The 17,074-nt window shown below is 46.3% G+C and overlaps 3 protein-coding genes across 7 annotated transcripts in view; 2 read left to right on the forward strand and 1 right to left on the reverse strand.

Annotated features, from left to right (window-relative positions):
• LOC105568866 (proteolipid protein DM beta) overlaps positions 1-4,751 on the forward strand; it is a 6,090-nt gene extending 1,339 nt beyond the window's left edge. Inside the window, exons 1-5 of one of the 2 annotated variants that reach the window (XM_012024869.1) lie at positions 768-1,206; positions 1,483-1,619; positions 1,700-1,882; positions 2,186-2,336; positions 2,724-4,751. In XM_012024869.1, coding sequence (XP_011880259.1) covers positions 1,074-1,206; positions 1,483-1,619; positions 1,700-1,882; positions 2,186-2,336; positions 2,724-3,037 — 918 coding nt within the window. In that variant the 5' untranslated portion in view covers positions 768-1,073 and the 3' untranslated portion in view covers positions 3,038-4,751. Of the gene's footprint in view, positions 1-767; positions 1,207-1,482; positions 1,620-1,699; positions 1,883-2,185; positions 2,337-2,723 lie in introns of those variants that run through there. The other variant, XM_012024870.1, reaches the window with a different exon arrangement.
• LOC105568865 (N-acetylglucosaminyl-phosphatidylinositol de-N-acetylase) lies at positions 4,621-7,355 on the reverse strand. Of its 3 annotated transcripts, XM_012024867.1 has the most exons (6): positions 7,124-7,349; positions 6,276-6,900; positions 6,065-6,146; positions 5,343-5,539; positions 5,138-5,268; positions 4,621-5,054 (listed from the first exon to the last, which is right to left on the reverse strand). In XM_012024867.1, exons 2-6 carry the CDS (start codon positions 6,586-6,588, stop codon positions 4,914-4,916), a joined length of 864 nt encoding a protein of 287 aa, XP_011880257.1. In that variant the 5' UTR covers positions 6,589-6,900; positions 7,124-7,349; the 3' UTR covers positions 4,621-4,913. The 3 variants fall into 3 exon arrangements, with proteins under 3 accessions (XP_011880257.1, XP_011880256.1, XP_011880258.1); XM_012024866.1 differs by having other exon boundaries at positions 6,276-7,355; XM_012024868.1 differs by having other exon boundaries at positions 5,471-5,559; positions 6,276-7,349.
• A 208-nt stretch (positions 7,356-7,563) lies between these two features.
• On the forward strand, positions 7,564-10,099 carry LOC105568868 (mitochondrial fission process protein 1). Of its 2 annotated transcripts, none has more exons than XM_012024871.1 (4): positions 7,564-7,738; positions 8,657-8,827; positions 9,001-9,128; positions 9,200-10,099. In XM_012024871.1, the coding sequence occupies exons 1-4, from the start codon at positions 7,699-7,701 to the stop codon at positions 9,512-9,514; spliced, it is 654 nt and encodes a 217-aa protein (XP_011880261.1). In that variant the 5' UTR covers positions 7,564-7,698; the 3' UTR covers positions 9,515-10,099. The 2 variants fall into 2 exon arrangements, with proteins under 2 accessions (XP_011880261.1, XP_011880262.1); XM_012024872.1 differs by lacking the exon at positions 7,564-7,738 and adding an exon at positions 7,745-8,582.
• Positions 10,100-17,074: the final 6,975 nt, after the last annotated feature.

Consider the following 17,074-nt stretch of genomic DNA (forward strand, 5'->3'; position numbering starts at 1 on the left):
TGGAGTAAGAGGGAACCGTAACTTTTAGCTTTCGGCGTAAGGAGGTTGAGCTACAGGCATAATTTTTAAAATATTTGTAAGGCTGATGGCAAAGGACAATCCGTAAACGCTTAAGACTGTCTCAGTCGTAGACGTAGGGCAAGGCAGAGAGAGTCGTATACAATAGCCTTTCACGACTTGCGTTTCTCTCTGCCTTGCCCTACGTCTACGACTGAGACAGTCTTAGCGCCGGTCTACAATACGTGGAGTAAGGAGTAAAAGAGAGCCCCAACTTCTAGCTTTTGGTGTAAGGCAGCTGAGATACAGGCATAATTTTTAAAATATTTGTAACACTGATTGATGGCATTTTGATTCTCCGAGAGTAAGCCTAAGAGCTGAAGTAAGGTCCAGTTTCACAAACGTCGGTTAACTGTTAACCAGAGTTCAATCGACTTCCTATCTTTCTCTATCTTGTTATCCAAGAAGAGACAGAGGATCAACTAACCATGGGTTAGCGGTTAAACGACGTTTGTGAAACTGGCCCTAAGGGCCAATTTCACAAACGTTGGTTAACTGTTAACCAGAGTTCAGTCAACGCCCTATCTTTTTCTATCTTGTTCTCTAAAAAGAGACAGAGGATCAGTTAACCTTCGGTTAGTAGTTAACCGACGTTTGTGAAACTGGCCCTAAGAGTAAGAAATAAAATGGATTTATTTCCTTACTCCTACTCCTTACTCCAGGCTTGCACTGTAGACGATGCACAAAGGTTATGGTTCTCTCTTGCTCCTTACGACAGGCTTGGTTCACGCACTGTAGACGACGCGCGCGAGCCAAGGAGCCATGTCGGCGACAATAAACGCCGCGCGCTAATTATTTCCGTCGAAGGCGTCCCGGTGCGTCCACGTCGCCGGGCTAGTGAATGGACTAGCGAGCAATTAGCGAGTACGCGCGGACGCGTGTCGCGCGTTATCTGACCGAGCGGCAGATAAGTGATTACTCATCGTCGCTGACGCGGTTTAGTCACTGGCCGAACGCCCAGCTTCGCGCCGCGCGTTCCTAGTTTATTGTCACTGCCCGGACCGCCGCTCCTGAAAATGGTGAGGCTGCGCGAGCTACGTCAGGCCAGGGAGAGCCTGCCGCTGCGCGGCAACCTGGGCAGTAACGTTAGTCTAGATAGATTCTCCGAGCGCAGTCTGCACGGCCTGAATTCGAGGAACCGAGGTTGCAGTGAGTGTCCGAGAGTGCCATTGGGCTGCGAATAGCGCGAGTTGTCCCGCGGGTAAACGTAGACGCGATCAAAGTTGCTCCCTACGCTTCCTTGGATCTCGTCGCGACTTGTCTCTGCGGTTCATGTGTCTTTTTGTATAACATTTACTTCGCTGCATTGCCATACCGTTATACCTACATTTTCATCACAATCAGACCCGGCTGTGATTAATTTCAATTAAATACCCAGCCCCCCGTGACGAAATGACAGATATAAGGGGTTTTTTTTTGGTTTAGGAAACATGTGCAACGACTGCATGGCCAGAGTGCCGTACGCGACTCTCATTGCGACCATCATGTGTTGCCTGGGAGTCGGGATCTTCTGCGGAACCATGTACCGAGGTGCAATATTGTGTACTCTTATGATGGATCAGGTAAACCGCGCGGGAACCCGCTACTCTTACCTTCTTCCAAGTGGAGATTCTGCAGATCTCATGTTGCGAAATCAATTCAGGTGTTTCATCTGCGCCTCGGATGGGTGGCAACGGTGCAGCTGGTGTTCGCGTCGATCGGTGCTTGCATGGCGGCTCTGGGATTCATGATTTTGTGCGTCGGCTGTCTCGCGACCGGTGCTACGAGGCACAAGGTCTACCGTGCGTGGAGATCCCGCGTGGGTGGACGTATCTCCTGCGCCGTTGTAAGTAAATTAGAACGTGAAATCCTTCGTTATTTCCGAGAGATAAACCACCGAGGGTATTGCGCGCAGATTTGCAGCATTATTGGGCATTACTAGGCATTTTTTGGGCATTAGGCCTTGCTGGGGCATTATAAAGTAAGATAACAAGATAAAGTAATGTCCACTGGGTATCAGTAGGCGTTGGTGTACGTGATCTTGGTCAGCGGTTTATCCCTCGGTTATTTCCTATCAGCGGGAAGATGACGGTGACGACCAAGCAAGCGGTTTCGTTTGTCTCAACGTATACGTCTTAATTCTTTTCAGTTTATGACGATCATCTACATCTTGCAAATAGCCTGGCTCCTGATATTCGCATTCCTGGTCATCACCACGCTGATATTTACCATATTCTGGGGCCTGTGCAACAATCCACGTGTCCAGTCTCTCGATGACTGCATTGATTTCACTCAATTCGGTAAGTTTTCACGTGCCGTCAAGGATTTCTTCAGGTGCACACATAGTTCCTCCTATTAAAAAATTGTAAGATGGTTACTCGATGCTAGTTTATTAATAGTATTTGCAGTATCGCGCCAAATTATGGACACCTTGCAAAGTTAATATTTTTTACATTGGTTAATCATTGGTTAATGTGCTGGCGTGAAATAAATGTGTTAATCTTTTTATTTTCTTAATTCACAGAAATATACAAAAGTAAAGTAATTCGCTGCAATTGTCCACGCAAATAATTTAAAACTAAGAAAGTATCAACTTTGCAAGGTGTCCATAATCATTTGGCATATTAAATATTCGTTATCGTGCAAAACTCGAAGAATTGATAAAGAGCAAGCAAACGCTATTTCAGGCTTCATGTTTCCAAATAACACACGGGCGCAGGACCTGCAGGTGTGTGGTCCCCAAGAAGTCAAGCTCTTCTGCAAGGATTTTGTGGAGAAGGCCGAGGTGATGTTCATCCTGGCTACCGTGGCGACCATGCTCGTGATTCTGAGCTTGATACACTACCTGATGTGCTTGTCCGCCAACTACGCGCACATACGAGACCACGAGAAGTTCCAGGAGCTGCAGGAGCTGCAGTACCTGCAGGACGCGGCCGATCCGGACTCGCCGCAGCCGGGAATGGGTACTCTCGGCTCTCATCGCGGTAAAGACAGGTTCTAGGACACGGCCCGCGAGATCTTCACTATGAACCCCCTGTAAGGAGCCTGTCGTCCATCCAGCACTTGGACTCAAGTTCACGCGTAGGCCATCCTTACGTCCAATTGGAAATATCTTCCGGATACCACTTCCTCTTCTCTATGTACCTAAATTCGGTATTCTGCTCATCGCGGTGTGTCTATCGCCGTCACGGTAGTCTACTGATTCGAGGATCTTGCGGGAACCAACTCTATGCCGTCCATTTTATCTGCAACTGTAATCGTATGTAAGCATCTACTTCGTTTTATGTAAAAACAAAGAAGTTTATTGGAGCACGTACCGGTCTGTCGATAAAACTTTCGTCTCCAGCGCGAATCGCTCGATTCAAATCGAGATCGTTCGAGCGGAGCTTCGGTTCTAAGGAGCGTAAGTTGTACGCTCGCGACTATATCATTCCGTAAACTCGTAGGAAAAGCATTTAAAATCTGGCCTCGCGCATGTTCGAGATGCGCGAGACTCGGCGCACATCTTTTTTTACTTTTACTCGAAACTATATCGTTTTATTTCACTTCGGTGTACGCACACGCACGTTGTATTGTGCGTAATAGTGTTATGCGAGTGTTCGCGACTTCAGATCGTCTGCCGGTCTAATCTTTCGGTACTAAGGGCTAATTCTCGGACTATACCACGTACTATGTCTTCAGTACTGAGATTTTTTTACGAAAGAGATTCGTTTTTTTATATATATACACATGTTTACATACTAGGCTACTAAGCATATATTTTCGTTACATTACGGACATTTAAAGCATGCTGGAGAAATTGGAAAATAATAAGGAAATAATTGACTAGGATACATGAAAGAAAATCTAAACAACCGCGTGCGTCGCAATGTTAAGACACGATTGTTAATCAAATTTTCTTTCAACATTTCTCCAGCACGTTTCCTAAGAAATAATCATTATCGTTTGTGCAATTATAAGGGAAAAGCTCGTCTTTCACATACACATTAAGCAGCTTTCCACGGAAATTAAATGTTACCGAAAACGTAACAGCGTGCATACGGAAGAATATATCTATATACATATTATACTCGTAGATTCTGCGTACATGTATAATATCGACTTGTTGTGAAAAGAGCAATATATTTTTCCGAAATAGTACAATTCCGCTATCAAATACTAGAAAGAGAAATGAGAGTTATAAATTCCTCTATGCACGTTACTTGTGCCAAAGTAGAAAGAATTTTCGGTCTAAACGAAAATCTATGACTTTACATTACACGTTAATGTTGTGTGGCACAAATAAAAGAATATATACGTACAATAGCGAGCTCGACTCGCCACATATTATTACTTGCTCAAATGATTTTTGATGACCGCTAATTTTCGTAATGTGTGCGATTACTGGACGAAAAAAACCTTACGCGTCCCGCAACTGAAATTAGAAATACGCTCTTTTATTTATCGTATAATTCTAGATTATTTTATTATACACACCTGATGAGTAAAACGATACACATATCAAATGACAACTTCAATTCATATGCAGCTGCAAAAGGTTGTATAGTAGAGAAGGACAAAACGGCACGCAGTACATATTTTCTGTTTTTTTTAAGGAAGAAAATTTGATTTGTGTTGCGCCGTAAAAACTACGTGCCCCGCATTCTCGTTCGAAAGTATTATTACAATGTATATTCCATTATATTAATGAATAAAAAAATATTTCCCTCTTAAAATCGTCTCTGCATATATATTTCCAAGTTCTCGTATTAATCAGCTAGGTTTCATGGCTTTGGTACGTAGTTTTCGTTTGACGTAATTTACATTGCAATGGTAGACAAAGTATGTACACGTGAACGTTAATTACATTTACTCTATACAGCTGTTTGCGTCCACATTTAGTCCTCGTCGAACTGGAGGTCCAGCTCCAGGTCGAGGGCACTGACCTCTTGGAGGGTGTTGATGAACGTGTATCGCGAAAAGATCATGTACAACCTTCGGAACCAGACGTACTGGGACTTGTGTGCGGCCATGGCGCTCTGCAAAGGGAAAAAGGCAACGTCAGAAAGGAGACTGGCGTTAAAGTAACGATTGTCTCGCCATTAACGCGTCCCCGATTTACTTTGATCGTTCGCTTTTGCTCGTACGTCACCAGATACCAGTACGGGGCTGAGAGTAGGCTGACGGGCAGATCTAAGAGCTGAATGTACTTCCTGATTATATTAACGGACTCTAACACGTACAGCTTGCAATCTGCAACACGACCCGACGCATTATGAAAGCCTGCTAAAACATTTGTACGCCGAGCGAGCGAGTATGACACTGACAGGGAGGTACTTTCTTCTCTATGCACAAAGCGGCGATCGCAAAATACAAGGAGATGTGATTCTTATGTCGGCTCACTCCGTGCTTGTCGAACGTCACGACGGCATTGATCTTGTACATCTCTACGTACTGCAAGATGCTTTCCGCGACTGTGTCTGTCGGCCACTGCACGCCCTGGTCGTCCGGCAACTCGCTACTCCTGCACATTCGTTCGCCAGACTGTTACGCAGAAGTTATTTGCCTCTATTTCGTCGTATCTTCATCGCATATTTGACGCCTGAATGAAACTGTCCAGTTTTTACCTTGCGAGACCCAGATTAAGTTCATCTGGCGTTAAATATGCTGTTCGAATATGTTTCTCGAGAGGAAAATATTTAAATAATTTAGAACATGTATGCTCGCTAGTAGCGAACTCAGCAGCTTGCGCTAATGCGCACTAAGGCTTGCGAAAGCCTTGCCAGTAAAATGATCCGTGTAGCATTCGAACGGATCGTTTTTCGGCTAGCTTTTGGACATATACTTCAGATGACCATAAATATAAGTCCATAAATCCTGTCTGCAATGAGTTGTCAGTGGTTAGTCAGACGTCGGAACTACATGGTTGATTCTTTTCCTTTTTGGGTGGAGAAAAAAGGACCGACATATAATTCTCGCCAACGACTCTGAAAAAGCGTTGGTGTGCATTCAGCGCAAGCTGCCCAATTCGCTGTAGGTCCCCACTTACATGACGATCGTCACGTTAGCCTCCGGGATCCCCAGCACCTTCGTACACGCCCAGAGCTCGTCTATCCTCCTTCTGTCCCCACCTGCAAGCACACTGGTAAACATCAATAGACACAGCGTTCGCGTGCACGTCTAGCCTGGTCTGTTCCCGTCGTTTCCTCCAGATCGTCGACGATCCTGGACGACGGAGGCGACCGTCAGTGGACATGTACCCATGGACAAGCACAGGAGATAGATCTCGCTGGCCTCGGAGCGGGCGAGCCAGTAGACCAGCGGGCCGAAGAACATGACCTCGTCGTCCGGGTGAGCGGTGACTAGGAGCAGCCTGCCGGGCGGGCCCGGCAGCTGCCAGGCGGCGTGGCCCACCCGCCTGAGGACCGCGTAGAGGAAGACGCAGACGCAGAGGTACGCCAGCAGGGCGATCAGCAGCTGCCACGAGATCTCGCGGATGTAGTAGCACCACCAGCAGATCGCCTCGTTCAGCTGCAGGCTGAGGTACAACCGCGCGTACTCCAGGTCGGCCATCGTCCCTACCTGGGGGGAGGAAGAGGATCTCCGCGCGTGGCGTGCGCGAGCTAATTATCGCGGGCCCGCCATGCTAACACGCCGATAACGCCGCGAACGAGAGTGCGAGAACGTCCCCGTCACCGCGGAGCGAGCGAGCTTGAGGTTAGGTCGCGCCGACTGGGCCGCACGTTCTGAGCAGTCGCCGTTTTCGGCATTCCGCGGCACGAGGAACCCAGGAGATATCCAGAGGGAAGGGGAGAGGCGAGTAACGATACGATTTAATACATCGACTTCCGAAGACAATTGTTCTCACATCAGCTTGTCAGTCAACTGAAAACGTATTATCGCATCACGGGCGTCAGAATTTCATTTTTGAAACATTAAGTAATCGCGATTATTCGACGTCGCGCATCATGTAACCGGAGGTTAATTGAGAAGCAAAGGAATCAATTGACTCGCCGCTTGTTGACGCAAAATTGACGAAAAGATAGAAAATTTAACAAGAAACACGCATCAGGTCTTAACAAAAGTAGCAAGGACTCCTAACTCCTACATCAGTGATGCGAGCTCTGCTCTGCCAGCCTGCCAGGCAGCCGGTTGCGGGGTGGGGGTAGGGTGGGAGGTAGCGCTATATTCTTCCCACTTCTGCTTGACGCCGGTCGAACGTTGAGCGCCAGACCTGTCCTGCCCCCTCCACTCGCTCGGCTGCCTACCAGAATCCAGATCTTCCAGGTTCCCATCCGTGCTCCTGGCTCCTGCTCGGCCGAGCTGCTCCCGCCGTCTGCGACGGAGCTTGTTTGCGCCGCTATTTATACTCTTGGCCGATACAGAGGCCGACCAATCAGCGCTCGGCGCAGCGGCGCGTTGTCATTGGCTGGTGCGCCGGCGGTGGGGAGCCGGGGTATATATACGGAACGCAAGGGAGCCGCTTCGCATTCATTGGCTGGCGCCCTGGCGGTGGGGAGCCGGGGTATATAAGCGGCATGCAAGGGAGCCGCGCATCGCTGTTGGGGCCGACCGCTGGTGGGCGACGGTGCGTCGCGTCGCACGGGGAACTCGACCGTAACCTCGCTCGCGATCTTTCCTTCAAAATTCAAGTCCCACCCGATCGGTAGATGGCGACACGGTATGATCGATGCGAAAAGGATCGTTGAAATTTGCTACCGAGGTATTGCGTTTAACAATGATTATTGGACTGATATTTCCGCGCGCGGCGCTGAACGGAGACTTCGGGTCGATGAATTTTCGAGCGGTTCCGCGACATGACTTACGCGTTGTTGAAATAGTTTTATTAGCAATTCTAAATATTTTAACGATATGATTGCGTGTTACGCGCGCGCGAAGGCTGCAATTTGGGCGACTCGGTCTTGATTCGTGCACAAAGACATCGTCTTCGAGCGTGTATATGTAGGCTATAAGTGTTTTTGGCGCGATCTCCTAAATTACGCTTATACTTCATGTATCTCGAGAACGAGACTGGAATATTTAAGTCGTCTGCAGCTTAAATTGAAATTGCTAAGACGATCGATATATTTACATGTGCATCGAGAATTTTAGTGATAACCTTACGTTGTTAACCTCACGTGCATTTTTCAAGCAAATTAGGTTAATTCGATTTAACTTTGTTGGCTTAATAGGATTCATACGTTTAGTACATTTATTCGTTATTACGTAATAGAAAAATGTAAAAGGGTTCATTCGGACATTGAAACACATTTGAAAAATGAAAATTTTTAGCAAAAGGAAGTTTTTGCTTTCTCTTGCACAAGAGTACAATTACATTTATAAAATAGTATTATAATTTTAAAAAATTGTATAATTATCCGCTCTCGCTTTCGATTGTATTTTTTTTTATCAATACGAATCGACGGGCATATCGACTGCGAGCGTGCGACCTTATCGACTTCTCGAATCTTTCTGCCCTGGCTGTGTTCAGCCGCTGAACTTCAGCTTTGACTGCGATCTGTTTTGGAACGGTTTCTACCTCGAGTACTTTTTCCCGTCGTAATTCCGTGAGTTACGTTGTCTCTACGAGTTTCTAGGTACTTACAATTAGATAAGAATAGGAAGAGAAGAGGTTTTATAGACATTTTATCGGCCGACATCCGTGGCCGAGAGTTCCCTCGGCACCGAACGCCGCGAAGCGCCGTCAGGTTATGTCATCACGCGAGAGATAGTCGGAAAACCGACGATTCTAGGATGATGAACGATCGGGAAGAGGTGGACCTGTATCGGGACACGTACGTGAGATACTTAGGTAATGGCGAGGCGGTCGTCGAGCGCTGTTAACGAAATTTTCTGTCATCCTTCTCCCGCTTTGCGTCTCACGATTCTGCCAAGTCATCGTATTTTATTTTCAGACAATTATAACAAAATAGCAATAAGGCAAATCATTTCAACAAGTTCCTTTCATACTGACGGATGTTTTAGGTTATGCCAACGAGGTCGGAGAAGCGTTTAGGAGCCTCGTGCCAAAGTCCATCGTATGGTTCAGCTATGCGTTATCGAGCGGATATGTACTCGCGGACACGGTGCACAAGGGCGTAAAGGTCTACCAGGTACTGCACGAGTATACAATTTAACGGAGCGAAAGTGATCAGCGGACGTTTAACAGCTTTGATTGCCACAGGTGGACGCTACACCACAGAGGACCAGAAATGTTCTATTGTCCACGTCGGACACTTTGATATGGCAGTCATTCGCGTCGGTGATCATTCCCGGCTTTACCATAAACAGGATCTGCGCGGCGGTTCAGTTTGCCCAGAGGAAGAGCATGAGAGCGGCCTGGAAGAAGCCTTGGATCCCTACGCTTATTGGTCTGGTGTCCATTCCTTTCATAATACATCCTATAGACCACACCGTGGAGAAGGCAATGGATGTTAGTTACAGGAAGTGGACGGGATACCATCCAAAGGGGCCTCTATGTGGTATAAAACATGAATAACGATAGTTATTCATGCTGGTAGTTGAATTGATTATAGTAACCTGAGAGAGGTCGTGCTTAAGCGAGCTATATTACTAAATGTATTGAAGAATTTATTCAATTTTGTACACAGAACAACTAAAAGTTCTCGTATTAATACCGATGCAAGAATATAATCATATTTTTTACGATCTCTATTGCCTAAGGACGATTTAATGATCAAATTAACGCCTGAAAGTTTCCTTAAAATAATTAAAATTCTTTGTAATGTGATATACAAGATAAGGATAGTAAAATATGTGATGTAAATTCTATGAAAGAGTAACTTAAGGTGAATTTAAAGCAAGTTGAGCTGAACTCAATATCCGTACCAAAAATCGTTCCAAAGAAACATTTACACGATCTCTCCTGGTTTAGAAACGGTGCGGCACACGCGCGTATTACTGCCTAATATAGTACAACGGAATGCACTTAGAAGACTGCTGTTCATTCCAAAAATGTAAAATATTTTTGTTATAATGTACATATTATGCAGCTGTATGTGCATTAAGATTTTTAGGGCGACTGTTGAACTATTGAATAAAGCTATTGATTTAATTCCCCAGTTTCCATTGTCTCGTAATCGTCGCCGTGCACAATCGTCTTCGCTTTAATGCATCGCCATGTTTAATTATATCCTACTAATTATACCTTTCTTTTCTTCCGTTATTATACATTAAATGAAAAATACATGATAATCCAAAGTCTTTCGTGGATTTTTCACTCAAAATAAATTCGCGACGGGCAAATGACATTAAAAGAAATTTATCGTCCAAGGAATTTAGACGCGGAGTAGAGAATGGTTTCGCAAGTTGTGCACGGCGAAAGGTTCCACGGCGGTTAATAACGGCGCGATGTAGGGTAAGACCCGTTTCATGAAAATGTATCGCGCGCAAAAAAAAAAATGATACCCCATCGCGGCGGCGTTATAATTATACCGCAAGCAGCGCCGATTACGAGATCATTATCTGCCCATAGCACACAATTTCCCGCGCTATCGCGGCCAAATCTGAGCGTCCGCGCTCACGATAAACGCGATTGTAATCGATATACATTTCTTAATTGCGTATTCGCGCGGGTTCCGCATTAAGACATCAATGGCACCGACTAAGCGTTTCCACGGGAGCGTAATTTTCGTCCGTCAGATAACAGCGCATGAATTTTTCGCGAGGAACGAATGAATTCCGCGGGATACATTGACACGTGTCCATTCCGCGAAATTGAATTTCTACCACGCGGAATCGACGGAATTGGTTCTGCGGCAATCTTTTTAGATCTCTTCCCGCATCCGCGATACTTTAGCAATGCTTCTAGATCAGTTCTTTTTAGATTTCTCTCGTAGGATAGGATAGAGTAGAACGTACTCGTTATTCTCGTTCCGAAGTGCTTCCGAATCTCTGTTTTTATTCCGCCGGAAGGATCGACGGAGAGCCTCTCTCTCTCTCTTTCTTTAAGAAAGAGTGTCGAATTAATTACGCGAATTAATTAGAAATCTATTGGCGGATATATTGTAATGCCGTTTTATTTCTCGTTTTGCGAATGAAAACGAAATTACGATCAAACCAGCGGAATAGTCAAAGCGTACTCTGTTCAAAGCGTCAAATTTTTTCTTAAATATCGACCGAAACTATTCTTATAAGTATCGGTAAAACGATAACGTGCCTTCTGTATCCTCTCGTTTCTCACTTCGAATGAATGAGTTACAATATCTGCGCCAGTGAACACTTTCGATGCATTGGCGATAGCAGACCGGCGATGAAACTCCACGCAATCTCCGTACAATTTCACAATGAACAATATCACGGATAAAGTCACTAATTGTAATACAATTATAATAGAGAATGATCACGTTCGCACTCGTTTCGCACTCGTCAGTAACTATCGCGATCACGCTCGGAAAAACAATGAAAAACGATATACGCCGCCGTGTGCTCGCCTGAGCGGCTGAATTGAAACTGAAGATACAAAAACACCCAACATTTTCCGTTGGAATCCAATGTTTCACGACTTCTTGGAATTCAAGGTTGGCGTAAACAACTTTCGGCGGCTCGGCGCGCGTACGTACGCGTCATCAGTCACCGCAATATCACTCGCTCGCGGGCTCTCGCCCAGGCCGGCAGCGGTGCGTATCACTCCGTTATTTTTCACGGTACGAAAACGTGATCGTTTCCATTGTTACAAGAGTTACATTTTCGCGATTAAAGATTCCGTTGTCGTGCACAATCGTCCTCGGTCCGGGCCGGCGCGTATCGCTTTGTTATATCTTTCGAGGTGCGAAAACGCGATCGTTTCCATCGTTACACGAACTACATCCTCGCGATTAAAGATCCCGTCGTCGTGCACAATCGTCCTCGGCCCGGGCCGGCAGCGGCGCCTATCGCTTTGTTATCTTTCGAGGTGCGAAAACGCGATCGTTTCCATCGTTAAACAATTACATCCTCGCGATTAAAGATCCCGTCGGCGTGCACAATCGTCTTCGGTCCGGGCCGGCGCGTATCGCTTTGTTATATCTTTCGAGGTGCGAAAACGCGATCGTTTCCGTCGTTACACAATTACATCCTCGCGATTAAAGATCCCGTCGTCGTGCACAATCGTCCTCGACCTGGACCGGCAGCGGCGCGTATCGCTTTGTTATCTTGCCAGGTGCGAAATCGCGATTGTTATCCTCGTTACACGAATTACATCCTCGCGATTAAAGATCCTATCGTCGTCGGGAAGCTGGTGTCATCGCGCGATCCGTAACTTTACTCGGGATGAGAATCGAGAGGACGAGGGAAGATTCAGGTATCCGGCACGCAGAGTCGCGCGTTACCGTCTCGCCGCGATACTTAATTGCTTTCTTGACGCTTCGACTCGGACGTGTGGCTCGATCGTAATTTCCTTTTTATTCCGAAAGCGCGGAATAATACGTGAATATCGCCAGTAAGAAATGTAGCGAAAAGCGGAGAGGAATGTATTGAGCTTTAATTTATTAAGCTTTATTAAACTTAATTTTTTACTCGCGCGGGATCTTCGAGATTCTATTCACCTTTGAAATTTATATATGTAATTATGTAGCGATTACGTTTGAAGAAAAGATCCACGGGAATTAAGATATTATTCGATTTACGTTACTTTCTCGCAAGTACGTTTCCTCTCTGCAGCGCGGTGTGTGCGATATAAAAACAAAAACGTTTAATTGTGCGTTTTGTTGGGAAACTGTGGAATTATTATAAAGATTGCTACTTGCTACGCGTTTTGCAGCGTCGGAGATACATCACGATACCGAATATCTCCGTACTTTCAAATCGTCCGGTTCGTCTCGATTAGATATCGAATCGATTCGCGCCGTGTCGCGCGACAGCGGCGTGAAGTTGCCCCGCGTCGCTCTCCTCCAAGTTCTCAGTCCAACGGGTCCAACCGTCGGTCACCGATGCGGAACGGATCGGCATCGGGGTCGCGCGACAAATCGGCTAACACGGCCCGATTAACCCCACGACTCGGCACCCGCGTGGCCAAACAATAAGTAACGGGGTGAGTGCATTCATCGGCGACGCCGATTTCGCGGCGTCTACTCGGTTGTCGCGCCGCGTCGTATCCGCCATATTCCGCGTTTCTTGCAATCGGCCAGAAAACGCGAGCCGACGCGCGACGTCTCGAGCCAACGTCCGTCGTTGGAAACTAAGCGGTCCGCGTACGTTCGTCGCGATCGCGAGCTGTCGCGTCCGTCATATTCCGCGTTTGTTTCAATCGTCCTGAAAACGCGAGCCGACGCGCGACGTCTCGAGCTGTAACGCTCGTCTCGCGATCGCGAGCTGCCGCGCTCGTCGCGTCCGTCATATCCCGCGTTTGTTTCAATCGCTCTGATAACGCGAATCGAGGGCGCGACGTCTCGAGCAACATCCGTCGTTCGAGACGAAGAAAGAACGGCGCCGCGACCGAGGACGACAACCGCGCGGGGGTTGCCGTTTGGCGCGCAATCGGGCGACGCGAGTTTCGAATTCCCTGCCGGCGCGGCGTTTGAGATTCACTCGTCGATTTGCGAGATGTCGCGAGTGTCTCGGATCGCGCGCGCGTCTCGCGACGTGACGACGTTTACACGGCGTTCTCTGTCAGCGCCCCGGGAGTGTCCGTCGTTTTACCGTCGTTTCCGCGAGTGTTGGTGCCGGTGCTCCGCGACCGCCATGGAGGAGCGACAACGGCTGGACAAGGAAGGAGAAGGAGGAGGAGGAGGAGGAGGAGGAGCGTCTCGAGGAAGCGCCGGGCAACGACGGAGCGGCGGTCGCCGGACGGTGAGTGAATTGTAACTTATTTTATTCGTCGTTCTCGTTACCGGAATTAATCGCCCCGCTTATCTCCGTCGGTATGTCGAGGGGATAGTCCTGGGCGCAAGAGCGACCCGAGCACGGATCTCACGTGCGATTGATTAGCGAAGTGGCTTTTAAGCGATCGTTGATTTATTTGCGGTTTGAATCGCGCGAGTCTATAATCGGCATTGCTCGGGGGGAGAAAAGTTCGAGAATATGATTATGCGCCAGCTGCTTGTCATCTGAGAATGTTTTTCTTCTCCTACAAACGAGATTTACCGTTAAAGTTTGACAATTGAGGAGATAACAGAAACAATAGACGTACTCTTATATAGAATTTATTGCTCGATTCTTTCTCACCAGAAAAGGTAAAAGAATTGGCGATTTCGTGGATTAGAAATTCGTCAGTCGCCAGCGAGTCTTTTGTAATTCCTGCACGCAACGTTTCTTCGAAGCATTTCCCGTTAGATCAGCCGAAGGCACCTTGAACAAATTGTTACAAATTTATTAAATTTATTTTAAGAGGCAATTCTTTTTAAGAAGAATATTGAATTTATTTCAAAATTTCATTTCCCGCAACTCTGAAATCACTAACTGTGATTTATAATGTTACACAATTCTGAAATTAATTACGCAATTTTTATTTACGGCAATTTCGAAATTATTAATTATAATTCTAATTTCGCATGATTGTAAAATTATTTCAAAAAGTACGACATTTTCTCGCACAGCCGCGTAATTTCTCTATCGCTTTCTCGAACTTATGCACGTATATCTTTGGTTTCGTCTCATAGCGAATTTGATTGCTTGCACTAAAGCTTACTTAAACTTACGTTTAACTTTGTCTTGAATCGAGGGGTAAACCGCTGAGGGCATTGTGGTGTACAGATTTGCGATACTGGTCATTACTAGACAGTTTTTGGGCATTAGGCCTTGCTGGAGCACATTTCAAAGATAAAATAAGATAATAAGATAAAACAATGCCCAACACGGAGAGAATTTTCTCTTAAAATTTATCCTGAAAATCATGTAATCGTGGGACAACAGGCATTTTATAGAACTTTATGACAGTCTTTTTTGAAATTTTACCATACGTTCTACTAAAAAGACGTATACGAAGTTTAATTACTAGTAAAATGTATGGTAAAATTTCAAAAAACTCGCATAAAGTTCTTCAAAATGCCACGATTACATGATTTTCAGGGCAAATTTTAAGAGAAAATTCTCTCCGTGCAGGCATTGGTGTACATGATTTCGGTCAGCGGTTTACCCCTCGTCTTGAATACACATTCAAAGAGTATTTAGCGAAAAAATTCATATAGATAGAGATCCTTTTACTGGTTTAAAAACATTTAAAGAGATATTTAAGACGATCCTTAAATATAAGAATAGACTGTAAACAAGCCTTAGTGCGCACTCAGTGCGCACTACACAATCAAACAAATTTTCTTTGAATTTTGACCTTACTAGGCCTTTAATTTAATTTCGAAGAAATGATTTCTTTACCTTCATCAACATTTTATTTGATTGAGACTGGAATCTCTAAGAGAATTCATATCTATTTCGTCAAATCTAGGAAATGTTACATTAGAAGTAAATAAAAATTTAGTAGATTCTCTCATTTGTTTATCCTAAATAAATCTTTTTCTGGACGTAGTGCAAGCAAACGAATTCGCAATTAGAGTAGCTCTATTCTTCGAACGTTCCCGTTTCCGAAGACGAAGCCGCGAGGTATACCGCCTCTCGATGGTAGCTCGCGTGGCTTCTAACGACACGTCGCGCTCAATAATTAATAATTAACCTCGCGTCCCTCCGCTCTTCTCCCGCGAGCGGAATCGCGCGGGGGACCGCACGCCCGAGGAATTTCAATGGCCATCGACGATAACGCCGCGCCGCGCCGGCTCGTAATCGTATAATTCTAACTATGCGATTACGGGCGCCGCGCGGGCCGTAAATGAGGCGGCCGCGCGCGGCCAGTGAAGTTTTAGCCGCGCTAATAACGCGCGGCCCTTACCATAAATACCCTCCGGGCGCGCAATTGCAATGAAGTCGTTCCTCCTTCGTGCGCGCCCGCGAAACGCGGCGGGGCCGTAAATATCGTCCCCGAATGGACAGAAGCCCGTGATAATCCCCGCAATAAATAGTCGGTTACGGCCGCGTCTTAGAGCGCGGCCACGAACGCTCGAAAAAGCGCCACCCTCCCTTTCTCTCTCTCTCTCTCTCTCTCTCTATCTCTCTCTCTTTCCGCCGTTTTCTTTTCTTTTGCCTCGATTGTTCCCCGCCCCCTATCGGGTCGGACTAATTGTCGTTTTTGTCCCTCGCGATATCCGTTCGCGCGACACGGAGAATCCGCGAATCGCGCGGAAATCTCGCACCCCCTCCCCCCTCGCGGGGCCGGTAAGAAAACTCGCGGGATCACTTTCGCAGGAAGAGTCTCGTCGCGAGATATCGCGATAACTCAACGGCCGTGTTCTCGAGAGCCCTCGCCTTCGGGAGGGATTGCGTAACGCAGCAGCGAAACTCCGCCGGCGAAACGCATTCGCGGTAACGTGACGTATGTCGTTGCAGTGTCGCGTAACGCGCGATATCTTTTCCACGTGTCCTTTTCGAGACATTGCCGCGCGGCATTACCTGCAACCTGTTCTACCAAGTCTCCCGGGAATCGGGAAGTAGTCGGAACCCCGTGCCGCCTTTATTTTATTTTTTTAATTACGATACAATCTCCGAGCGCAGCCGCCCGCCGTTACCGCGAGGTTGAACCGACATTAAGAAGACGGATATCAAGTCCCGAATCCCGCCAGGCTTTTATCGGGCACACGCATACACATGCACACTCCTTCCGGGGTTCGATTCTTGAATCCAATCGCGAAAGAAACGTACGTGTAAGTAAAACTTCTGATACAAATTGGTTCAACAATAATAATCAGTTACCTCGTTTAGTTCGAATAAAGCATAAGGCTGAAGTCACATAGTGCTCTGATCCCCTAAGAAATTGCCTTATGCTTTATTCGAACTAAACGAGGTAACTGATTATTATTGTTGAACCAATTTGTATCAGAAGTTTTACTGTATTCTTATCCTGTACTTTCGATAATCTCAATGTAGTTTTACTGAGGAAGACCCGAAGGAGGGTTGAAACGTTTTATGCTATTAAAGAGAAAATTTTGATTCTATATTGTGAGAACCGAGTTCCGTTCATTTTGTGGCTCACACTGGCACTCTCTCCTTTCTACATATAATTATTTCGATAATAAAA

The sequence above is a fragment of the Vollenhovia emeryi genome, unplaced genomic scaffold, assembly GCF_000949405.1.
Source record: "Vollenhovia emeryi isolate VEMERY1.0 unplaced genomic scaffold, V.emery_V1.0 DF939127.1, whole genome shotgun sequence".
Lineage (NCBI taxonomy): Eukaryota > Metazoa > Arthropoda > Insecta > Hymenoptera > Formicidae > Vollenhovia > Vollenhovia emeryi.